Source organism: Bacillus rossius, chromosome 3, assembly GCF_032445375.1.
Source record: "Bacillus rossius redtenbacheri isolate Brsri chromosome 3, Brsri_v3, whole genome shotgun sequence".
NCBI lineage: Eukaryota > Metazoa > Arthropoda > Insecta > Phasmatodea > Bacillidae > Bacillus > Bacillus rossius.
The window spans coordinates 122,850,332-122,877,405 of record NC_086332.1 but is presented as its reverse complement, the minus strand read 5'-3'; the positions used below and the strand labels follow the sequence as shown (position 1 = coordinate 122,877,405).

The window sequence follows — 27,074 nt, the reverse complement described above, 5'->3', positions numbered from 1 at the left end:
AGCGCGCCTATATGAAAAAATTATATGCGAGTTATGCGATATAAGTCAGAATATTACAAGTAATGGAATTTTGTTGTGCTGTTTTGTGAATGGTCTCAAATGGGGGTTAGAAAATTAGAAAAACATAATTTTTTTTAAACGAACGTTCGGTTTTTCAAATATATTTTAAGAGGTTTCGAACCAAACCGAACCGAACGTAAGGGTTCGGTTCGGTTCGAAATTTTCGAACTTCGCCCAGCACTACAATTTTCAATTACTACCTAAAACTCTTAAAAACCCACCTCGGATCCTAAGAATCCTCGAATCCATAGGATTCGGTATATTCAACGAATCCAAGATTCGAAAATCCCATCCCTAATATAATGTCATAAGCAGGAAAATATAATAAGGAAGAAAACATCAGGGTTCTACTGTTATCAGTAAAGAATTTGCACGTGGTAGAGCTTGGGGACAGAAACCATCGCAGAACTAGCAAACCTCATGTCTTGAAGTTCTTTAGCATCTAAGGGAGCACTTAGCTAAGTTTTGTTTCTTAATATGTTATATTGCTAGGAATAATCTCATAGCATTTTGGCTGAAAGGTGTGCAACAATAAGTAAAATATAAAATTATGTAGCAGGGAAATCAAATCAAGCAAAGCCCTGAACCAGAATGACCTGGGCACGACGGAAGAGGGCTTTGATGTTGTTGGGGTGGAGCTCGAGAGCCTTGTCACAGTGGTCCCGCGCATCCAGGCAGTTGCCGAGCTTCAGGTGCGTCATGGCAAGGTTCAGATGGCCCGAGAGCAGCACGTGCTTCCTCTCCTCCTCTTGCGCTCCCTCGAAGCCTGCAACACACACACTTCATCAGGGTGGCTACAGATACTCTGCCCTGAAATTCACTGACATTTCCAACTGTTAAAATACTTTGCTGTGGCGTAACTTAAACATTTCCCCTAGAATTTCTTTCAATGCAAATTGTATCCAAACAGTAAATTACCAGCCTCATTTATTATATTGCACTTTAAATTAAATGAAAACATTACTCAACAAAAGATCTTTTCTGATGTTATCAACCACTACATCATAGGCACAAAATTTGGTTCTTTACTTGAGTTAACAAATATCACTTTCATGAAACACATCAATTTTTGAAATGAAGTTCACACAGTCACACATATAATTCAAAAATATGTAATGAAAGCTATGATGGTTATATCAGTCATGTCACCAGTGTACAATTTGAAGATACATTTCAATTTTTAGATGAGGTTCCTCAAATTTAGAAAAGAAATTTACCAGTTCATTTTAAACTAAAAAAATACCAACACAATATCACTTTTACTTTGTTAGGGCTTTGATTTCTTCTTGGATCAAGGAAGATTGCTTTCATGCTTCCTCCAACAACTTCTATTTCTTAAACTCCAACTGTTTTGCAATGGATGCAGCTCTTTTTTTTCCACTTTAATTCTCTCTTCATCTGCTTCTCTGGACTGCTTTTCCAGTGCTTCAGAATAACGGGCTCTTGCATTTCTGGCAAAACTAAGTAACTTCTTGGTTATCTGTAGCTTTTCAATTCCACTTTCAGCTAGCACAGCATCATATACTTGTATTTATGCTACAAGAGACATTTCCTTCTGATTTTCAATTATACATTCTCGATTTACCGAAAACCCTCTCTCCATGCTACTGTTTCCACGAGACAAAATAAATACCATTTTTAAGACGGAAGTCAAATCTTGGTAATCACCAGTCTCAGGAATCATTTCAAGCCACAATCTGTCTAGCCTATGATCTTTCACACAAAATGCCAACATTTTTTTCCTGAAATTGGGCAGACTGAAGATACTCCTGAACTGAATATCTATGCGATCTGCGGTCATGCCAGAGATCCAGTTTGCTACTAATATCTCCAAGAAACACCTCATTCGTTCATCACGCACTGCCTGTAGAACAGAAACTGCTGGATCTAAAAATGATATGGCTTTGGTCAACTTGAACTTCAGAGGTGAACGATCCAATAACTTACTGAAGATCTTTTGCAAACAAATTTGACAATCTCGTTTAAACAATAGGATGTCTTTCTCAACCACATCATTTAATTTGCGACGAGCTTTTCTTGTAGCATACCCAATATCCAAATTCTTTACAGGTTGCTGTGCCGTGTATTAAGTATTTAGGCACGTTTTATTTAAAAAATTTTGTAATCTTAAATATTTTTGGAAATATTTTTTTTTTCTCTCATCTTATTTTCTTTACGGCCAGGCCCTCAGCCTCTGTTCTCAGAGGCGAACTGATTTTCTTTCCCAGCCTCATGCTAGGCTAGCATTCTGGCTAATATTTCTCCCGCCTCCGGGCACGTCGGGGCCGGTAACGTTATTTCTTCGCGGGTCTCCTTTTGCTAAGAGCAGCTTGTGAAGCAGTGCTGAGCCCTGCTAACTCTGTCACGAATCGGTATAAGGTTCACTAGCAGCAAGACACGACAGGAGGATCCCGTGGGCCTTGTGTCCCACAGACCATGCGTTTTTTGAAGCCACCCCCCCGCCTGCTCACCCACCCTCTCTTCTCAGAAGTGGCTAGGAGCGACGACCGCTCGAGTGCGTTAACCGAATTCAAGGCCATCTCAGGCTTCACAGCCGCAGTTACGATTCTGCACCTTAACGACACCTAGCGACGGCTGTGGTAACTAATGCCACTGGTGAGGCGTCGGCAGCGCCGACACTACCGCGCTCGCGCGGAGGTAACGACAACCTCTCCCCTCCTTATGTCTCAGGCCGCTAGGTGGCACCACTGGTTACTCCATTAACCCCCTAGCTTGACACTCTCGTCGGTCACTAGTCGATTTATTAGTACTTCCTCTCGCCACCAAAAGATAGCGCCTCAGTCGCGCAGTCACTCCAGTAAGATCTATTTTTTTTATGCCGGACACCTTCGGGTGGACTCGGTAATTTTCGGCTCAGAGCCTACCCCCCCTCCCATTCTCTAGAGACCCCGCGCTTATGATATTCAGGTGATATCGCGCTCTGAACTTACTTCGGTGCGCGCCTCCTGACTGACTGGTACCGTTTGTATCTGCGATCTTCGGCGAATCATCGACATCGTATATTATGTAGTCTTCTCAGACTAAAGGGATGGAGTCCCTAGCTAAAATTATTAACCAGTCAGTAGTTTAGTTGAAAGTAGAGAAACTTATTATTTTTATATAAATTATTTTTTTTTTAATTAATCATGATGACTTCCGTGGCTACCGCGAATCGTGGTTCGAGTTTGCGGAGACGAGACGCCCTCTCCTGAGCGCCAGGACCAACACCCTGTTTTGGTAAGTCTTGACGTCATCCCCCCCCCCCTTTAATTTCCCTCTATTGGCCTTTTGCGCCATTTAAGTATACTGTCTGGAAACAGGTCTAATTCTTTGGAATTTGGACTTTTGTTTCAGACAGGGTTCCAAGTTTGGGGCAACCAAAATCCTCTGCCAGAACCTCGGGAGTCGGTTCCTGCGCAGAATCCAACATCATTAGGCCTACTACCTTGATCACCGTCTACCTACAGCCCCGGGTGATACCCGCATAATTCTATCTTTTTATTCACGAACCCAAGATTAGTGTAACCCAGTTAAGACAGCGGACAGTAAAAGGCAGTTCGAGGAGAAGAAATTTATATTATGTTTTGGAAGGACTATATGTACAATCTTTAAAGTTACTAATGTTAAAATCATTCTTGTTTTTAAATATTTTAAATTTTGTTATACATTGAGGGCCGGCCCTATCGTAAATCACGTTAAGGAATATCATATAATAAATGTAATTGTGAGTTATGTAAATAAGATCACTTATCAATGAAAAACAGACTTTACTAAGGAAAATTTAATCTATAAAAAAAAAAGAACAGTGATTAATAAAATAAGGAAGTCTATAGACGTAACAGTTGTTTTTACTTATTTAATATATAATAACGATCCTTTTACTCCCAAGTATTCGTAGGGAGTCTCTAAATTTTCTTTGTTTACTCCTAGTGTCGCCTCTGTTGTTGACTTTTATAGTTATTAATTGAGGGCCTCAGTAATCAAAGCTTCCAAATCTTTTAACCTTATTATTTAATTATTCTTTAAGACACTTGGGGTATTACAAAATGGTAGCAGAGCATGGTTACGTCTATAGGCATACCTAATTTGAAAGGTCATACCTAAAATTAAAATAAAAAAAAAAATTGAATAAAAAAAATTTTTATATTTTTTTGTCACTTAGAATCTTGTGGTAGTAAGTAATTTGTGAACTGTCCGCTGATACACGTAGTAGCTAAATTGAACCTTGAATTTTAAAATTATCATAAGTTTTGCTGCACTTCAGTCTCTGTGTTTACATCTGGGCGCGAGCCGAGAGGCAGCTGGCTCCCCACCCACGCGACTCGGGCCGCGCGCGTGGCTTATCAACAGAGACGTGTCCGCTGGACAAGATACTCCCTCCCCCCCACACCCCTAGTTAAAGGCGCTGCGCGCCAAGGTCAGTCCTGCCGGCTGACGTGACGTTCCTTGTAGGTACCCTGTTGTGCAAGCTAACCTGACAGCTTGTTACCCCCGAGTACACTGTTCATTTCCCGACGCGCGTAGTAATAATAATAATAAATTATGAAGGCACATACTTCCCATGCAAAAAAGCAATTGTTTTAATAATAAGCTAGATTTAAGTATATACCTAAGTTTAAAGTTTAAGAGATAATTTTAAGAGGGTAGTGTTTTGTTTTGTGTAATACTATGAATCCGGACAGGATGATTACTCCGGAGCTATTACTAGTAGATGAACTAAGTTACGAGTTGCAGTTGCGTAATTTACCAACTACTGGAAATGCGCAAGAGCTGCGAAAAAGGCTTCGAGCCGCAGTACGTGATAAGTTACCTACCTCAGTACATAATCTAAATTTAGAAATACTCGAGGAATTCAACATAGCTTGCTCCAAATTTTACGACATAGCTGCTTTCGTAAGTTATTCAGATGTGGAAGAGAATTTGCCCAATGTAAAGCGACACATTATGCGATTAGAGCATGTCACCAGACGACTGGAAAATCTTGTGGTACTTTCCGCAGATGTGCTCAATGGTGTTTATCGAACAGAGCTAAATCGTTGTCTGCAACAGACAAATGCCTTCCAAATTAAATTGAAAGCTAGGGCAGCCCAATTAGAAACTCAACAAGACCTCCGGGCCAACATTGCCCAGGCAGAAAACCTAGGAATGGAAACACTAGGAAAGGTAGTGAGTGAAAATCCGGAATTTCCTCAGGAAATAAGGCAACCCGACACACAAGTATCTTTGTGTCAAACAAGGCAGGTTCCGCCCATTTCATCAACATCAACATCTCAATCACTCATCACGGTTTCAACACCTCCCATCCCAGCAGCCACCATTCAAATTCCCTCAGGCATACATGCTTCTACAGCTCCCATCACCAGTGTCACATTTTCCGGTAACTTGCCTACAAATCCACATCCTTTAACACAACAAAATTTGTTTTTCCCATTCGCCACAAACCAGCCATATTTTAATCCATATTCCCAGTTTCATTCTTTATTGACATCCGGGCAAGGAACTCCAATCCCTACCATCCCCACCGCGCAAATTGCACATCCTTCACCCCCACCTCCGCCATCAACGCAGAATCAACCAGAAACAACATTACCAGTTACGCCAAGGGCGGCTGAGTATAGCTGTTATGGGAAAATTGCCCATCCAGTCGAGAGATTACTTGTTGGTTTTCCAGAAACAAGTGGTCTTGACCCAGATAAATTAATCGAATTTATAAGGCACTTACTTAAAATCAGACAGAAAGGGGGCATTCCTGACAAACAGTTGTTGGAGATCGTTTTTCCCTACACCCAACCACCACTGAGTGAGAGAACGAGTCAAGCAATAGAAAATAGTTACTCTTTTGACAAATACCACGAAGAAATTTTGAATTTTTTTATACCTGCCAGACTTTTGACAAATTACCGTTTGGAATGGTACAACAGGCTACAGCGAAGTAATGAAGCATTGCCACACTATGTAGCATCAATCAGAGAAGCCGCGGCGGTTCTCAGATTGGGCGTATCAGAGAGCGAAATAGTTAGTTGCATAGTAGACGGACTAAATCAGGCAGAGCGCTCACGCGCTGTTTTCCAGGCTAGGCCACGGAGTTTTGTAGAACTAGATCAACTCTGTATACAGGCCATGAGTTACGAATATGCAGACACTCAGAGAAACAGGTCAGCGAAGTCCGTGGATAAGCATGATTCTCAGGCAGAAACTGCAAATAGTTTTCCATACACGAAACAACAAAATAGCCACCCACAACAGAAAACAAACTACTACAGAAATAATAAGTATAATTCAAACAAGAACATACAACAACAAACACCTTTCTGTAATTATTGCAAGCAAACAGGACATTACATTGAGCAATGTAACCACAAAAATTTCAAACCAAATTTCAACAAGGCAAAAAACGCGTAAGGCGGTGGCCAGGCAAATTTCTACCTGGTCCACCTAAAACTTCATCCGAGAGGAATTTTTCAGTGCATAATGGGGATACTAACGAATCACAACAAAACAAAAATCAAAAAAGGCATAACGCAGGAAAACAAAAACACAAGAAAAATAAACGAAAGAAATACACAAAAAAACACAGGAAACACAAGCAGAAGATTATAACACAGCAAATTAATCATCAAGGAAATTCTGAGAAATTCACAAGAATTTGCAAAACATGTGTTAGCCTGACTAACCAAGGAAAACGTAAGTGTCACAACATTTTCGGTCACGTCCGAACTGTAATACCATACACTAAAGCAATGTTTGGCAAAAATCAAATTATTGGTGTGATTGATACAGGAGCTACTCGTAGTTTTATTTCAGGCGATTTGTTTAGGGAATTACAGAAGAACAAGCAGGTTCTGAAAACAGAAGTCACGGATGTGCGCTGTTTTACTGCAGCGGACGAACCAATTAGTATATCCAAAGTGGCTATAGTGAAAATCAGGATAGAATTATTCACTTGGAATTTCCCTTTTCTTGTGGCAGAAAACTTAGCCACGCAGCTTATTCTAGGCTCCGACTTCATCGCTAAAACAGGTATTTTGATTGATCTACAAGCAGGAAGTTTTGTATTTAAATTTAATAAAAATCTTGTCATATCATTCGTGGAACCTGAAAATAAAAGGTCAGGACAAATTACTAATGTTTCTACCAACACTGACGAGAGAAATTCTTTGTCCCTGGATCATCTCGAGCCCAGTAAACAAGTTGCTATTCGAGATTTGTGTAATGAATTTTCAGATGTGCTAACTAAGAAATTAGGTCGGACTAACCTAATTGAATATCAAATTGAATTGACTGATACCACGCCAGTCAAAAGTCACCCTTATCAACTTTTAGGTCCCAAAATGGAAATTATGAGAAAACACGTACAGAAAATGTTAGATAATAAGGTAATAGAACCTTCTAATTCTCCTTTCAGTTCACCTGCATTTCTAGTACCCAAGGGCACGGAACAACGTTTCGTCACTGATTATCGAAAACTGAACAAACAGATTAAAATACCGCAAACACCCCTCCCAGATTTGAACTCGGCCTTTCATTGGTTTAGTAAGGCCAGGTATTTCAGTGTGTTCGATCTCAATTCGGCGTACCATCAGATCCCACTCACGCAAGACTCAAAACCTATTACCGCATTTTGCGTACCTTGGAATCTTTACCAGTATAATGTGGTACCTTTTGGCTTGGCTACAGGTGCTCAAGTACTCACACGACTTCTTGAACAAGTAGTAGGAGATTTTAAATTTAAATTTGTTTACAATTATTTAGATGATCTTGTAATTTATTCAGAAAGTTTTGAGGAACACATCCAGCATCTGACTCTTGTCCTTGAAAGACTGCGCAAGGCAGGCCTCACTGTAAATACAAAAAAGGTAAAATTTGCTGCTTCCGAAATATCTTTTCTTGGACATTTGGTATCACACAAAGGTGTTACAATTGATCCAGAACGAACACAGGCGATCAGGGAATTCAAACCACCTAAAGACACAAAGGGCATAGCTCGTTTTATTGGCATGGCTAATTTTTATGCCAAATACATACCAAATTTCGCCGAGCATGCGGCACCTTTAAATGCATTACGTAAGAAAAATACACAATATATTTGGGGTCCTGAACAAGACAAGGCATTTAATTTCTTGAAAGAAGCTATAGCGAATCCACCTGTTCTGCGCATGGCAGATTTTAGTAAACCCTTTATTTTACAAACAGACGCCTCAAGTGTTGCTATAGGGGCGGTATTGTCTCAGGAAATAGATGGCGCCAGGCAACCCATTGCCTTCGCCTCACGTACATTAACTTTTCAGGAAAGGAAAGCATCTTCAGTGTATGAATTGGAATGTTTAGCAGTAGTTTTTGGTATTGATAAATTCCGACAGTTTCTGGAACATAGGGAATTTCTATTGGAAACTGATAATCAGGCGCTCGCTTGGCTGTTAGCTCACCCTAAACAATTAGGAAAACTTGGAAGGTGGATCACCAAAATTTCTTCTCTCAAATTTAATATTCAACATATTCGCGGTACTCAAAACATTGTGGCTGACACACTTTCTCGAATGTTCGAGAACCCCTCCGAAACAATATCTCAGGAGGAACCTCAGATTTCGTGTCAGGCACTCCTAACCGATTTCCCCTTAGCTTTTCAGGACATACAAACACATCAACAAGCCGACCCATATTTGGCAAAAATAATTAAACAAGTTAAAGCGGGTACAGCTCCGAAATTTTATAAGTTAGCTAAAGGTCTCCTACAAAAACGTACACAACAGTCAAGGCACTTTAAAATTGTTCTTCCACAAAATCTGAGTGATATGATTTTCACATATTACCATAGTTCACCTCTCGGTGCCCATTTAGGTATTTATAAAACCATTCAAGGTATCCGACGCCATTTTATTTGGGAAGGAATGCACCGGGACATTACACAGCGAGTTAAGTTATGTAAGCTATGTGCACTAAGTAAACCTGCACAAAATACACAGTACGGTTTTCTTGCCTCAGAAGTAGCCGAAAGACCTATGCAAAAACTTTTTATTGATTTTGTAGGGCCGTTTCCTCGATCCAAATCCGGACACTCTATGCTTCTTGTGGCCATAGATGCCTTTTCGAAATTTGTTTGGCTTATTCCACTCCGTAAGGCTACAGCTGACACCACTGTGCATGCATTACAAAATCATATTTTTAAAACTTCAGGATTACCAAACATAATTGTATCCGACAACGGAACACAGTTTACATCCAGAACTTTCAAGAACATGTGTTTCTCGCATGGTATACAGCATGTGACGACATCGCCATACTACCCTAAACCCTCGCACGCGGAGAGATTTAATAGAAATCTTCGTTCGGCGCTCATAGCGTTCCACGCGAATGCGCAGGAAAAATGGGACAGTAATTTGGTGTGGTTACAGATGGCATTTAATTATGCCCGACATGAAGGACACAAATCCACCCCATTTGAGATTATGTTTACTTATAAGCCCAACACACCACTTTCCAATCTTTGGTCTCTCGAAGACCTACTGCCGGATGATCCCAAGGACATCGCGGAGATTTGGAGAAAGGCGCGTAGGAATTTAAATTTGGCTCACCAAACAAGTCAGAGAAGGTACAATAAGTACCGCTCCCCTAACCCCTACAGGGTAGGTGACACGGTAATGTGCAAAGCACACCCGCAGAGTAAGGCCATCGATAAGCGATCGGCCAAGTTATCGTATCGCTGGACTGGACCATTACAGATCCAACGGTTTCTAACCCCAGTGACTGTGAGTCTAGCCGACCCCAGTTCCGGAGAGTATGTGACACGAGCGCACATCTCCCACCTTAAGAAAGCGCATCCGAATTTAAAATAGGAGCGATTACTTTCTCTAAGCCTTGGCATGCCAGATATAAATATATATATTTAAGACTCAATAAAGAGTTTAACTGAAGAATACAAAACCTAGGTAGTAACATTAGGTAACAATAAAAATCCATGGTACTAGTTTGTAAGAAAACTTAATATAAGGTGTTAGTTTAAGTGGCCACTTAAGTTAATAATTTTAATTAAGATAATGAATTTAATCACGTTAGTCATTAAGAATGTGCACATTAGTTCATAAGAGTATTTAATATTTTTTTGTGTTTTAGCATGTAAGTAGTAGGATACAGGCGAACCTGGTAACTCGTCCTACTGAAGTTTTTGGTTTTTGTTTTTGCTTTCCCCTAAGCTCCGCTTTAACGCGGGGGAGTATGTGCCGTGTATTAAGTATTTAGGCACGTTTTATTTAAAAAAATTTGTAATCTTAAATATTTTTGGAAATATTTTTTTTTTCTCTCATCTTATTTTCTTTACGGCCAGGCCCTCAGCCTCTGTTCTCAGAGGCGAACTGATTTTCTTTCCCAGCCTCATGCTAGGCTAGCATTCTGGCTAATATTTCTCCCGCCTCCGGGCACGTCGGGGCCGGTAACGTTATTTCTTCGCGGGTCTCCTTTTGCTAAGAGCAGCTTGTGAAGCAGTGCTGAGCCCTGCTAACTCTGTCACGAATCGGTATAAGGTTCACTAGCAGCAAGACACGACAGGAGGATCCCGTGGGCCTTGTGTCCCACAGACCATGCGTTTTTTGAAGCCACCCCCCCGCCTGCTCACCCACCCTCTCTTCTCAGAAGTGGCTAGGAGCGACGACCGCTCGAGTGCGTTAACCGAATTCAAGGCCATCTCAGGCTTCACAGCCGCAGTTACGATTCTGCACCTTAACGACACCTAGCGACGGCTGTGGTAACTAATGCCACTGGTGAGGCGTCGGCAGCGCCGACACTACCGCGCTCGCGCGGAGGTAACGACAACCTCTCCCCTCCTTATGTCTCAGGCCGCTAGGTGGCACCACTGGTTACTCCATTAACCCCCTAGCTTGACACTCTCGTCGGTCACTAGTCGATTTATTAGTACTTCCTCTCGCCACCAAAAGATAGCGCCTCAGTCGCGCAGTCACTCCAGTAAGATCTATTTTTTTTATGCCGGACACCTTCGGGTGGACTCGGTAATTTTCGGCTCAGAGCCTACCCCCCCTCCCATTCTCTAGAGACCCCGCGCTTATGATATTCAGGTGATATCGCGCTCTGAACTTACTTCGGTGCGCGCCTCCTGACTGACTGGTACCGTTTGTATCTGCGATCTTCGGCGAATCATCGACATCGTATATTATGTAGTCTTCTCAGACTAAAGGGATGGAGTCCCTAGCTAAAATTATTAACCAGTCAGTAGTTTAGTTGAAAGTAGAGAAACTTATTATTTTTATATAAATTATTTTTTTTTTAATTAATCATGATGACTTCCGTGGCTACCGCGAATCGTGGTTCGAGTTTGCGGAGACGAGACGCCCTCTCCTGAGCGCCAGGACCAACACCCTGTTTTGGTAAGTCTTGACGTCATCCCCCCCCCCCCTTTAATTTCCCTCTATTGGCCTTTTGCGCCATTTAAGTATACTGTCTGGAAACAGGTCTAATTCTTTGGAATTTGGACTTTTGTTTCAGACAGGGTTCCAAGTTTGGGGCAACCAAAATCCTCTGCCAGAACCTCGGGAGTCGGTTCCTGCGCAGAATCCAACATCATTAGGCCTACTACCTTGATCACCGTCTACCTACAGCCCCGGGTGATACCCGCATAATTCTATCTTTTTATTCACGAACCCAAGATTAGTGTAACCCAGTTAAGACAGCGGACAGTAAAAGGCAGTTCGAGGAGAAGAAATTTATATTATGTTTTGGAAGGACTATATGTACAATCTTTAAAGTTACTAATGTTAAAATCATTCTTGTTTTTAAATATTTTAAATTTTGTTATACATTGAGGGCCGGCCCTATCGTAAATCACGTTAAGGAATATCATATAATAAATGTAATTGTGAGTTATGTAAATAAGATCGCTTATCAATGAAAAACAGACTTTACTAAGGAAAATTTAATCTATAAAAAAAAAAGAACAGTGATTAATAAAATAAGGAAGTCTATAGACGTAACAGTTGTTTTTACTTATTTAATATATAATAACGATCCTTTTACTCCCAAGTATTCGTAGGGAGTCTCTAAATTTTCTTTGTTTACTCCTAGTGTCGCCTCTGTTGTTGACTTTTATAGTTATTAATTGAGGGCCTCAGTAATCAAGCCTTCCAAATCTTTTAACCTTATTATTTAATTATTCTTTAAGACACTTGGGGTATTACATTGCAAGTTATTCTTGTCTGAAACATCAATGTCACACAACACTGACTTTGCAGCAATAACATCTGCTTTTACTAATCTTGACATTAAAGAATGGAAAACACTATTTAAAGAACCATAAAGCAGTTGTGCTAGAGGCACATCATCCTGAAACTTGCGAAGGAAAGGTTCAATTTCACTTGCTAAAGAAACAAAGAAAGCAAGTTTAGCTGTCAACATTTTATCTTTAACAGATTATGCAACAGTCTGAAAGCTTTGGCAGCTTGGTACTTTCTTTAACTTTGTGGCTTCTGTCACATACTTCTGCACGTTGGGAAGAATTTCTGCTGCTCTCTCTGCAACCTGGACATTTTTAAGCCACCGGACCGAACAGAATTTCTTGGGGAATACCGAAGAATCAGTGAAATGAATGTAATCAGCTCTACGTGCTGGGACATTCTTAAACAAATAAAAAAGAGCTCTCAAAAATTCAATTCTTCCATTCGGTCACTTTTACAGCAGCTTTAAAGGCACAATGAAGAGTGTGCAAGCCACAACTTCCAATGTCAAGCATCACAACATCTTTCAAATTAACATTTGTATTTTTGAGTTCGCGCAAACATTTTTTGTTTACATTTGGTCCATCCATTGACACTTGTAATATGTTAATCTGTTTTAACTCTGAGAGAGCACTACTGAATGCTGTCAACAAATCAATTGATGTAGCAAGACCTAAGAATGCAGAGTTCAAATACCGAGTCGATACTCCATTTAGCTTATTGTTCCAAAACCGTACCGAAACATCCATCTGTCCCTTTTGAGCAACCTTGTTTAAGGACTCATCAAATCCTACAACTATCTGTGGACACTGCAAGCATAAATCTACAAGTTCATCGTGAAAATATGGAGCAATTCCATGCAAAATAGTGTACCCAATTTTCGCTCTTTCTAGCTGCATCTTCTGGGCAATGTCACTATCAGGAAACATTAATTTAAAGAGATCCACACATTTTACATAAGCACGCATGGAAGTGTGCGTCATTACAGTCTGAATACACCAATATACTTCAGACTTTGTGATATTCTCATGAAGAATGAAACTGTTCAATGGGGAAACCTTTTCTTTATGCAAATTTGAACTCAAAACCTGAAACAAAACCAGGAGTAACTTACTTACTATCTTAATATATTTTTATGATGCATTCCTGAAATTTAGAGCACAATAATAATCCTCTAAATCATATTGAAATTGATTTTTAAAATAAGTTAAATATATTAAAAAGTTGCATAATAAAAAAAAAAGTTGAATAACTCTAATAACACAAATGCTGCAATTAGCCTAATATTAATTAATTTGGGTATTACAAAGTGTGGACTTTACTGTCACAACAACACATTAAAAAGTATAATGGCAAACCTGTGAGATGACAGTTCCTTCATCAGATGAAGTGCCTGGGACAGGCTAACATGAAGATTGACATGTATCTGAAGTTGCTGAAGATGAATTCTGTTTGAAATATACTGAAAGTGAATAAGTCTTTCTTCTGCTTTCTACAGCTGCTTGGTGTTTCTTGCCGGTGATATGACTTCTTACGGCTTGTTTACCCATGTTACTTAGACTGAATTATGTATGGCAAAAAGTACACATAGCAGAGTATTGATCCCCGGGCGATTCTCGTAGCCAGTTCTTGAAGTCTGGATCTAAAAGCCATGATTCGTTAAATACTGTTTTTCTGAATTTCGACATGGCAACTAAGTGGTGGTTAAGTCTGAAAATTAAAATATTAAACCATAACTCAAATGCCTGAAGTATTTTTAAAACTTATATTAGATTTTATGTGTTTCAAATAGTCTTCTACTGAATTAACATTAATGCATTACTACTGTCGACGTTCATAACACAGAAGCACTCTTGATGATTATAAATCGCAGTTATCACTCGCAAAGGCATGTTGAATGGCAACCTTGCATGATGGCACTTCAAAACAGCTAATAAATAATTAAAACCAGTTGTTTATGTTCACACTACAGATGTTATTAACGGAAAACTACATCCAACTAGTCAACATGCACGCACGCAAGGCACACGATCGAACTGCGTTGATGTGCTCGGTACTCGCTGGACGCAGCTCGACACGGCCCGGCGCGGCAGTCAAGAAGCTGGAGGATGTTGGCACGGTCCGGCGGGCCAGCATCAAATGCAAGCACGCACCCTGAATTTTCGCGATTTTGTTTTTAAGGAAAAAAAAGGTGGGAGTAAAATGGGTAGATGCAATTTTTATGTAGTTGAAATAAAATAAAATGCATTAAAATAGTGTGTAAAAATGAGAAATTGCAAAAATACAAAAAATTTCCTACACCTTGGCCAGAATTCCCTGACATTTCCCTGTTCTCCCTGACATACTAAATTTCCCTGACTTTTCCCGGTTTTCCCGGTCTGTAGCCACCCTGTTCATCTGTAGCCAATTAAGAGATGGGCTCAGCCCTTACCCCCCCCCCCCCACTTATAACAACATTAAGTCAAAGAATTAGATTTTATGGTCAAATTCAATACTTACAAGGGGAGGTCTTCAACATCGGGATCAACTTTTTGATGAGACCTATATAGACTAGTAGGGTTGGGTCCCGAGTATAACATCCTGCAGCCATGCATCAAGGTGGGCCCTCATTTAGCAGCAATTGAGGAAAGAAGTTTCCCGTGACGAAGTGTTTACTATTAAGATAACATTAATTTAAGAAGCAATTCCAACTGTCTTTTTCCCCCCAGTTTTCTTCCAAATTGCTTAAATCTTTATTTACATTCATATAATACAGTTTAAAATTAGTTATAATTGTTTATAATATTTGTATTAAAAACTATATAACAAATTTTAATTTCATATAATCCCTTTTTTCATTTGAATTTTCATCAGATTATAAACACTGTTAATAAAAATTTAAAAATTACCATTTAATATTCCAGACAGTTTTTGTTAAACGTAAATTTATATCTAGGACAGGAATGACAAACCAGAACAATAAGGCAGGTATAAACGGGTCAGGCATATCAACGCTCCCAGTTTTCAACGCAGAGTATCAATGTTCTTTCCCATTTAATTCTATTTTTCTGGCACAAAGAGAGAAAAAGTGATGGGTAATTTTTGATGCGGAGAGACACTCAAGTAGTAGGGATAAAACTCATAGCTAGACTTGACGAAATTGATGAGAAGTCATTAATGGAAGTCATGAACTTCAAAACACTATTTCTTTGCGTTCATTCTTCGTGAGTTATTGTATATTTACCGATATTCAAAATGTGTGACAACACGAATCCACCGACCAGCAGAAGCCACGAAGAAGGAATGGAAAAAATTTGATGTACGAACAAAGAAAACATTTACAAATGCTATAATTATGGCATGTCATTTAAAGAGAGAAGTCTATAATTTCCGATAACCCTCCTGATTTGCTAAGCACAGAATCCATACTGATGGGGGAACGAATCACCAAGGAAACGATTCATTTGATGAAATTTGAATGATGAAACTGATGAAGAGGGTGTATTTGATGAGGTACATTATTATAAATTGTGTTTATATTTATGGTTTTGTTTTTTATTAATTTCTTAAATATTCAGGCAGTATTCACAAGTAACATTAATGCTATATAATAATAATAATAATAATAATAATAATAATAATTATAATAATAATAATTTGATTCATTAAAGTGTGTTATGGACAACACAGAAAAGGATGATTCCTTCAACCCTGCAGATTACCGTATTTACTCGCATAATGTCCGCAGTAATTTGGCTACATTTTTGACAAAAAAAAAAAAAAGGGTGTGCGGACATTATGAGGTGAAGTCAAAAAAAAAAAATTTTTCCTCAAAATGTTACGTTTTGTGTAGAGTAAAAAAATTGTTCTCTCATAATCAGTTTACTAGCAGAGCGCTGGTGACTGGCGACCCTCCGCAGCGGACGTGAGAAATGTGACAGGTGTCGAGATAATTGGGTGCCGGCGATTAGTGGAAGACGCCACTTTTTTTTCTTCTTCTCTAACTCACGTGTGCGCTCTTACGTTCAGAGGCCGCAGCCAGCCTACACAAAATAAACACTTTGCGAGAAAAGATATTTTTTTAATATTTCATTGAGATGGCCACTAATGGCACGGGGCAGATGTCTAATGTCTGCATTAGCCGGCGCCGGCGAGCCTCCCTCCCTGTACCTAGCCCACTGTGTGTATAAAAAAAACGTGCGCATGTACCCCCACCACTTCTCCGCTACCTCCCCTACTTTGTTACGTAGTGTGAGTTGACGTGTACTGGCTTGTGCTATATGTAGCCCATCCCCTTGCAACTCGCGTAATGGCGCAGACAGCTGCGCAGTAGTGTGCAAGTTTCTGAGTCCGGACGGTTTCACCACGCTACAAACCCTCTTAGCGACCGCTCTGGAGAAATGAACAACTCAAGGTCAAAGCATTGTTGACAGCGTCTGTAAATTTCCATCCCGTTACTGTGCCTTTTAGGGGTGGCTAAGGTTGCTTTGTCTAGTGCGGACTTTATGCGGATTTTAAAAAATTCCATTTCAAGTATTAAAATGTGCGGACATTATGCGATGGCAGACATTATGCAATTAAATACGGTATCAGACACCTCCTATGGAATACATACCATTATCATACAAGGCCAAAGCAGGAGTGTTTATGGAAGGCCATCTAAAATATTCTTCAAAAATTCTTCAAGCCAAATAGCTTTACTTGTTTGAAAAGAAAAGAATTTTTAAATAAATGGAGAGATGATACTAAACCAGGAGGATTGAAATACAACAAGAGTTGCCTGATAAGACTCCAAAACCATCAAAAGATTCAAGGAAGCTCGTCTTTGCCACTAACAAGTGACAACACGTACGCATCAGCAGTAAGTGATGGCTTCAGAAATTTCATTCATGTCCAGTATTATGTGGGCGAAAGAAAAAAAAAAAAAGAACAGAATCCAACGAGGAAAATTACAAAATTTGTTAGTAAAACTGACATGCTTCGCTTGAATAAACTGTCAAAGCAGCAGAACAATTCAATAATGTTATTAATGGGTGGATACAATCAGGTGCGGATCCAAGGGGGGGGGGGATAGGGGCGATACCCCCTCCCCCCCTTCACCTAGGGAAGCAAAATCGATGATGTAGCCAAATACATAAACACCCGCGCAAGGTCTTACATGAAACCAAAATATTGATAGCTATGTGCCACATTGACACAGAGTAACTTCACTCTGGGCATGTTTCCTTCATCCTTCAACTTTTCAGCTGTCCTGAGCTCAAGGGAAAAGCGTGACTTGGAAGGGGGTGGCGGGCGACAAGCTGGGCTGTCCCGTTACTGGAGTGGAGGGTGGAGTGAGGAGAGTTGCAGTGTGACCACAACCAACCCCCCCTCCACAACTATACACCGCGCCAACAGACGACTGCCTTGCCTTCTCGGCAGTAACCTACTGCATAGTCAGTGACAGGACAGTGTTCAGTGAAAGTAGCATCATGTTCGACGAAAATTCTGATGCTTCAAGAGTCCCAGTTGACACATGTTTTGAGGTATGTACACAAAGATTCAGTGCACGAAGGCATTTTACAATTTTTAAATGTTCGTCAATTTGTGAACAGTGATGACAAGGACCAAGATGAAGTATATGAACCAACTGTAAGTGGCAAAGATATTGGGCAAGTAGTACTTTCTGCTCTAAAGCATCACTGTCTTGACCTAAGCCATAGTGTTAGCATATCCACAGATGGGTGCAGTGTCATGGTGTAAGCAATTCGTGGTGCTGTGGCTGAAGTCAGGCGAGAAGCTGTGAATGCTGTTCACTGTCCATGTCACAATCATGCTCTTAATTTGGCCATATCAAAATCTTCCAGCATCCAAGCAGTTCGAAATACTATTGCAACAATGAAAACGATAATCTCGTTCTTCACTGCATCATCAAAATGCTCAGCTTTACTCAAGAAAGTTTTATGTCACCAACTCTCTGGACTGTGTGAAACTTGTTGGATCGAAAGACACAATGGCGTTTTGCAGTTCCGAACATCTTTTCTGAAAGTAGCTCAGGCTTTAGTGTGTGTTGCATCTTGGAAAGATGCTGAAAGTGCTGCAAAAGCAAAGACTTTTTTGACTGAATTTTGTGAGTGAATTTATTGTCACAGTCATCTGCTTATCTGATATGCTGGGAGACACTCTTCCTTTGAATAGACTATATCAGAAGATTTCAATAGACCTTAAAGTTGCCCAAGATATTCTGGCAGATACTCTTTCTGTTACAAATACAAAACGTACACAGTGCGAAGAGCTTTTTTCTCAACTTTTTAACGAAGCTGATGGTCTTGCTCAGGAGATGTGTAGATTTAACTATACCTCGGCTTGTGAAAAGGAAAACACACAGACAAAATTACCCATCAACGAACTCTGTTGAATATTTCCGAAGAGCTGCATTCATTCCCATTCTGGAGCACATTGTCGAAGATTTAAAACATCGGTTTTCGGAAGAAACGCAACAGCTTCACAGCCAACTTCCTCTTCTAGTCAAGTAAATCTCAAAAAAGTTTCTACACAGTATGGCTCTCTCCTTGGAGTGAATGGGCTAGAATATGCGGAAAGACAACTTAATGCCGAGGTTCGATCATGGGAGGCGAAGTGGACCCGTGAAAAAGAAATTAACAATACAATACCCTCCACAGCTCTCGATGTTCTCGCTTCGTGTGACGAGGAGCTGTTTCCAGGCATCTACATTCTCCTGAAAATCTTCGTCATCTTACCCGTAAGTGTCGCTTCGGCAGAGAGAACATTTTCGACATTAAGACTTAAGACGTGGTTGAGATCTACCACAAAGGAAGACAGACTGACCGGACTTGCATTATTGCATATCCATTATGGCTGCGAGATTGATAAAGAAAAAGTCATTGATCGCTTTGCAAGCAAGAGAATCCGCAGGATGGAATTCATTCTATGATGGAGAAAACCGGTTGTTTTGCAACTTCCAGTTATGCACAATCATTATATGTACATTTTAATTTTAGTTATAACTACAAATGTTATGCACATTCTTTAATTATTGTATTTTATTTATTATTTTCTGATAACTTTATCATTTACCAAAACTAATTTTCTGGGAAAAATTAAACAGACTATACCAAAAGTGTATTTGACATTTTAAGCACAAAATTGCTATACAAAAACCCATTTTGCATGCAAAAATCTATAATTTTTCCGTGGGGTGGACCCCCGGACTCTCCCATTTTAAATACTTTTGAAACCTACATTCACCCCCCCTGACATCAAACGCTGGATCCGCCCGTGGATACAATCAACCAAACGGGATGTGCATATGACTCCACATACAATCGCTTACTGGAATTCCAAGGAACAAAGACAGTATGTATACAGAAAGGAAATGTGGCCAAAACCACTCATTAGTATGGGCTAGAAAAATTAGCATGTTGCTATATATGCTATTTTTTTTTTTGCTAATTTTCACTTTAATTTTTTTTTGTTAATTTATACTTTAAATGCTCTTTTTTTGCTTATTTCCAACATAATGCTATTTTAGAGCATTTTCAAAATAAATGTTTGTTTTTTATTCAGCTAAATTAGTTTAAAATATCATAAATATCATTCACTCGTAAAAAATCCTAAATAAAATATTACTGCTCCATATATTTTTATAGTTTTAAAATTCATACAAAATTTATGCTTGGACACTCAGAAAGAAACAACACTTTGTATAGAATTTCAATTACCTGAATCACTCTATATTCACACCTGTTTTCCTAGGATATACATGCCACTAAAGACTTATCAACAATTAAGTTAATAAAAAAATAATCATTCACCATATTTGCGGCAGAATTTGTCATCCCACATACTAAAGGTGTATGCTAGTAAGATGAAAACATTTTGCTTTAGTGGGAGTGTCCTTGGTGTTCTCCACATTTTACACTTGACTCGTGTGGTCAGTAACTGGTTATTGTTAATATACTACATGATATTGCCTTGTCTCCAAGATTCAGCCAAGTTACATGCATTCTGAGATAATTTCAAAATATAACCCAATTAAATCCAGGGTCATTTCATATCAGATCACCCAACTCTAGTGTGGAATGACACCCACCAACTCAGATTTTCTTGAAACTTTTTGTAACTGACCACCCATCAAGTTATTGAACAATATAAAAATTTTTTGCTGCAGGATACATAGTTTCCGAGATAAAAATTTCCAAAGTTTTGGAAAATTGTATGTAAGTGACAGTTTCAAGATACCACTTTTCAAAACTGTGTTACAGAAAAAAATTTGTAGCTCTATGTCTAACCTAAATATCATTACGAAATTTTTTCCACCTATGAAACAAAGTATGTAGATTTCAGAAAAAAATGTTTCATAAATCCTGCGTGTAACTCTTGACACACATTAAAATTTAATGTTCAATTAAGAAACAAATTTTTAAGTACAATTGCTTGGTTTTATTGAGTTGGTATTATTGTAGCTGGCATAGAAGATACCAAGTCAATTTTTTTTAAAATTAAACCTAAAAGAATGATCTACAAGATTGTGAAAGAAAAATGATGGTAATTTGATGGCTTATATAGCTATTTCAACTATAAATTACATCTTATATTTAACACATACACAAACACATTCCATCACAATACAAGAGAAGTAACTTTGTAACGGTTCATTACATACAAAAATAAACAGATGTTGCGCCAATTTTTTAGTGTGTTTTATTTTTTCAAGATAGAATGCACAGACGAATCCCATCACTTTCACAGTTTTACTCACTCGTTCAACACGTACATCTGCCTGTCGAAAAATGCTTGCAGTTTGCGCGATGTGAATTAACGAAAAATAACGTCCTTCAGTAATATTTTACTGCAATTACACTAAGTCAGTGCGGCCTCGAACATGGCCGCACCCAGCGAAAATGAACTTCGCCACGAGCCAAACGCCGACGAAGGTGATCACAATTTCTAATTTGGTACTGTCCGAATGAAATAAAAAAAACTTAGGTTGACTTAATACTCGGCCTGGCTCTGACCATCAACGTTAAGTTATCTCTTCACAAATTCTACATAATTTGGCGAGAAGCCACTGAACGCGACCTACTGGTGCAGCAATCGGCAGACGACTGGTGAACTCTTGCCACTGTCTCCTCCACGCAGGGAGGATAAGTCACATGACCTCACCGACCAATCAGCGCACGCTTCATTCACACTTACAGATACAAGCCAATAGGAACACAGAACACATATTGAAAACAGTTTTCTCTCCATAGAGCCAGGGAATTCCCATTCTCGTTCTCTCTCCCACACCGTGAGACAGCAGTTATCACACAGTTCCCACGACCAGTGGTGAATCACAGCTTTTATCTCGGTTAGCGGGGAATCACAGTTTCTTTCTCACTCCCACTTACAGGCCTTTCATGCCTCTCTTTTTAACCATCACATCAGACATAGTCCCGTGTTCTAGAATCATTCAACACGTTAATGAATATTACAAGCAGCAATTATAATACAAATTACTTTACAAAATTAAACTTATTTAGAAAAAACCTGAGAAAGTAGGCCAAAATAGGCAAAAATCTAGTACAGTGACTTCTTTGTGAATAATTACATAAAAAATAGTAATGATTGAAAACGTCTGTTAAAATACCAGGTACATTCTTAAAGCATACAGCAAGTGAAATGTTAACCCTAAAATACATAAAGATGGTAAAATATTCTTATTGAGATTTTTTAAGAAATATTTACATGCATAAAAATAGTTTAAAAGAAAAATATTTAGCTAAGAGGGCAGGGTTCTTGCAACGTTACAACTTCACACTTTCAATACATTACAGAAACTTTAAAATTCTTATAGTAAATGACTACTAAATTTACAAACTGTTGTGAAATAAATAAAGTTTATGGCAAGAAAAGTTTTATGATAAATTTAAAAAGGCAAATTGGCCCTTTTCAATGAGGAGAAAAATTGCAAATAAAGAATGTTAGTTGCCAATTAAGAAAAATAACTTATAAAATAAAGTTATTAAACTTATGGAATAATGCTTAAAAGTGCTTTTCATTTTAACTGTCGAGACTTCTTGTATTGATGTTGTATGAAATCAACTTCCTTTTCAGAGAAGTAGTACACTCTTCCAGAACCCTTGGTGAAGGGAGTACTAACAGAACAAATGATGTTGCAAAGAGGAATGTGACAGATGTCATTCTGTGGAGGCCAGTGAAACGATGGTGCAGGGACATAAGAGTGCATGAATTTCACTTTTACATCACCTTCCCCTTCATGTTTTGAAAGAACTAAGCCGAAAAACCAGTAGGAGTCATAAATACATGCAATGTATGAGTTCGTTGATATATCTGTCATTTTGACTGTGTCAGGTAGCTGCTCTTCAGTAAAACGGAAAACAGTGCAGAATTCTTCATCAAAACTGATCTTTCAGAAACAGGGATGAAATGGTGAAAGTTGCGTGTACCTGGAATTGTTTTTGCTGTGGAGAACCTTGCATTCAGTTGCTGACGTGTTTCTAACAGTGTCTCTTTTTTAACCACCCAGAATTTTATGTTTTGGATTCGTTCCTTGCAGAAGATGAACACTTTTTCAGCGGAGTATATTACATCACTAGGAAATGCTTGAAGACTAGGTTTGGTAACCAGCCGCTTAACTGTACCACCAATACTGTCACAAGGTGATTTGCCGTGACTAGTAGCAAAAAACGCCCATGACGCAGTTAATGCAAAGTCGTGGCTGTGGTGGCAGAGATTGAGAAAGTTTTTGCAGTTATTTTACTGTGCAGCACATCCATCACTAAAGTAAAGTACCTACATTTTTTACTATTGGAAACATTTTCTTTATATACTGAGTGATTATTTTTTGCGTTTCAAACACAAATGCTACATCATGCTCCAAATCATCAGACAAGATGCAGATACTTGAGACGAGTAGGTCTTCTGATTGTTGGACACCCGTGTAAAGTACAACTGGGTGTAGTGAACAACTAGCATTTGTCCAGTGATACCCTTGTGCTGCATCTTGAATGATACACGTGTAGTTTTCACAAAAGTCTAGGAGAATTACAGCTGTATCCAGTTCAAGTTCTGGGCTTCAGTTATAAATGCATAGGGCTCAAGTATCTGTAGTTTCTCAATTAAAGTTGTTACATATTCATCAAATGTCACTGTGAATTTCACCTGTTGTGTCCTGTCTGTCGACACCCATCTTCAGGGTCCCACTCCTCAAATTTTTCAAGTAGAAAACTATTCAAGTTTTCATTTGATGGGCATTGAGAGCAGTGTCGTAGCATGCAGTCTCTGTTATCTTTAGAACACACTAAATAACCAATCAAATCCTGGTATGTCTCTTCTATATGACAAGCATGAAGCAGAAGAATTACATTTTGATGGATTGTGCAAACACAAACAGAATGTGTGCCAGAAGACCCTGCTAAAACACACAATTTTGGGCACAACATGCAGAATTTCGAATTACCAACTTTAATGTTGGGATATTCAAATTTAAAAGCAGAATACAGTTTGCTTAAATTTATAAGTATTAATCGCTTTTGTGAATGTACATTTTTCGACATACTAACAGTGTCCTTTTTGCCTGGCATGATTCGTGAATATTATTCACTTTGGTAAAAGTTTGTCACCGTTTCAAGTGTGTGTTTATCTAGTGTGTTTCCTTTTCTTGGCTCGGGTAAAGCCATAAGTCCAAGTCGTTTATCTTTCAGAAGGTTTCTTGCTTGACGAACAGCATACTCACTCACATGGAACTGTTCCATGACTTTTTTCTTGCTCCATGAAGCAGGAGCAAGTGTTAAAAGTTGTATCTTTTCTCACCGCGTGATAGGAGTTCCTAGTTTTGCTTTAAGTAAACCTACAAGCACATCCATATAATTCACTTTTTGTTCTATATCTTTTGGCAGTTTTTTAATGTCCTTAACAGATGGGGACAATTCTGTTCCCATAACTCTGCTCATTTTAATTTTTAAGTGGAATATACTGACTCAACCTTTCTTTTTGCGTATGCAGGTTTTCTGTGTGATGAAATGGAATGAAGTTTCAATGGAGACACTCCTAATTCTGCCAATGATGTATTAATTGTTTCTAATGTCTCCTCTTTTGAAATGGATGTTTGTAAATTTCTAATACTGTGATTACCGTCACTATCTGAATCCACCTCTCGGTCATATATTTTTAAAATATGGATGTTTCTGTACTCTGTCTCTACATGCCCAGAAACTGATTTCACAAGCATTGGAATTTCATTGATTTTTTTTCTGAAAAGTCAGATGTCACAGTCCTTAATGATATTGTAATTTTTTTCTTATGGCAGTTAAAAGGATCAAAACAACTTGTCTGGTAAGTTTCAAATTTTTTCAGGTAGTATATTGTATGATGCTCACAGACAATAAGTATAAGTTCACAACTTACCCCACTCCTCACAGCCAAAAGTTCTTTTTCTGAAGCACTTACTGTCTCAATGTTTATAAGATTAACCACATGTGTGTAAAACTTCTTGTGACACTCTGTTCTATTTACTTTTCCTATACTACACTGTTCAATATGTTGTTCAGTTTGGGACATTTTAAAAAATAGTTTCGCTCAGGTATATTGCAAGCACTTTTTTAATAAACTTACAACATTTTAACACAGCAATGTGCAGCACCTTCACTCAACAATGGTTAGCAAACAACTGAGGAATGGCTTGCCACTCCAGCTGAACCCTTTATCTCGAAGAAAGAGGGTAATTAAGAATCAGCTCATTTTCTTTAGATAGTGGGGTATGACTCATGCCAGTATCTGCCATGCTGAGTCATCTGCTGCATTCAAATTGCTGAACCCTATGTCAGCTGTTTTCATATACACACACACTATAGTCTATTTCACGTAAGGTTTCTAGATTTTGACATTTCTCTTCTGAGAAAAGTGTCTGTAAACAGGCTTGAAAAGGCCTGGTTTTTCAAGGAAGCTGGTAGGGATTAAAGATCAACACAATGGAACTGTCCTAGGCTTCTTTCTCAGAAGAGAAATGTCACAATCTGGAAACCTTACATGGAATAAACTATATCTCCCAATATTTCTCTTCTCAGGACACATAGCCTTCCTTCCAGATAAAAATGTTTAGCTTAAAACATTAAAACAATTTTATAATTAACTATGAATAATTCAAAATAGGTATTTTCAATTTTGTAATGAACAAGTTAAATTATAAATTAAGATGAAAATAACTATATAAGCCATCAAATTACCATCATTTTTCATTCAAAATCTTGTAGATCATTCTTTTAGGTTCAATTAAAAAAAAAAAATTTACTGGGTATCTTCTATGACAGCAATAAAACCAACTCAATAAAACCAAGCAATTGTACTTAAATATTTGTTTCTTAATGGAACATTAAATTTTAATGTGTGTCAAGAGTTACTCAGGATTTATGAAACATTTTTTTCTGAAATCTACATACTTTGATTCATAGGTGGAAAAAAATTTCGTAATGATATGTAAGTTAGACATAGAGCTACAAATTTTTTTCTATAACAGTTTTGAAAAGTGGTGTCTTTAAACTGTCACTTACATACAATTTTCCAAAACTTTGGAAATTTTTATCTCGGAAACTATGTATCCTACAGCAAAAAAAATTTAGGTTGTTCAGTAACTTGATGGGTGGTCCAGTTAAAAAAAAGTTTCAAGAAAATCTGAGTTGGTGGGTGTCATAGCCTGGGTGAAGTGATATGGATTGACCCTCCAGTTGATTTGTGAATTATTCAATGAATTAAACCTGCGACTTAATGTTTGCTAGCGCATCACACTACCGATTTTTGAAATAAAATAAGTGTTGAAATTATTTTTGTGGTTTTAATCGAGGAAGGCATGAAAAATTGGGCTTTTTTTTTTTTTTTTTTTTTTTTACAAAACTGAACTACAGGGTTATTTGTAGGTATTTTTATATATGAATATTTAGTTACTAAACATTATATAAATGTTCATATATAAAAATGCCTACAAGTAACCCTGTAGTGCAGTTTTGTAAAAATATTAATTTTTAAAAAAGGTGCATTTAAAATGCTAGTTTCATAATAATAGATACTAATTTATATAAAAAAAATAGATGCTAATTTTTCCAGGGCAATATGCTTCGACATTTTCTCGAGAACTGCTACCACACGTTTTCTTATTTATGCAAGAATTCTGTAATAAATTTCGGCCGAGGGTTGAAAAAGAAACAGACGAACATTTGGAGATGGAATACCGGAATGTCATCGTCACCTGCTCCAAATCAAGGAAATTAAAACAATAATTGTATCAAAAATTTTTGGAGTCTAATGAAACCGTACGTCAGGGAAAATAATTTTTTATTACTCGTAAGGTCATGATGTGGTCAGGTCAATAACACATTGTACGATGTGATCGCCTATTTCAATCTGACTATAGGGGGAAAAGTTAAATCTGAACCGTCTCTCTTATCGCCGTGCGCATGGGCTGCCTTTCCCTTTACCGCCCCTTAGCGCAACGACAGTGTCTGGGGGGGAAGGCGTGGCGACCCCTCCAAACCAAGGCGATGGAGTGTCAGCCCGTCTTACACGAACGCGACACAAGGGTTATAACACATGAACTGCATCATGTAATCACAACTGGAAAATACACATCGTTAACCCATGTCCAAATCATTCAAACACATATATATTTACAAAAATAACTCAAGTTAACAGAACATCAGCATGCTAACAGTCACGCTATTTGTTTGCACTCATAAAAAACCTCTCTGTGAAAAAAACTATATTATCATAAACAAAAATGCTGCATGTGTTAAAATTACTCTTTCTTTGAAGGCTTGGTTA

General features: G+C 38.4%; 1 protein-coding gene across 1 annotated transcript in view; it reads right to left on the bottom strand.

The window, feature by feature from the left end:
- Positions 1-27,074, bottom strand: part of LOC134531215 (FK506-binding protein 59) — a 191,665-nt gene that overhangs the window by 22,835 nt on the left and 141,756 nt on the right. Inside the window, exon 7 of the mRNA XM_063366873.1 lies at positions 657-826. Within this exon, the coding sequence (XP_063222943.1) occupies positions 657-826 (170 nt within the window). The remainder of the gene's footprint in view (positions 1-656; positions 827-27,074) is intronic.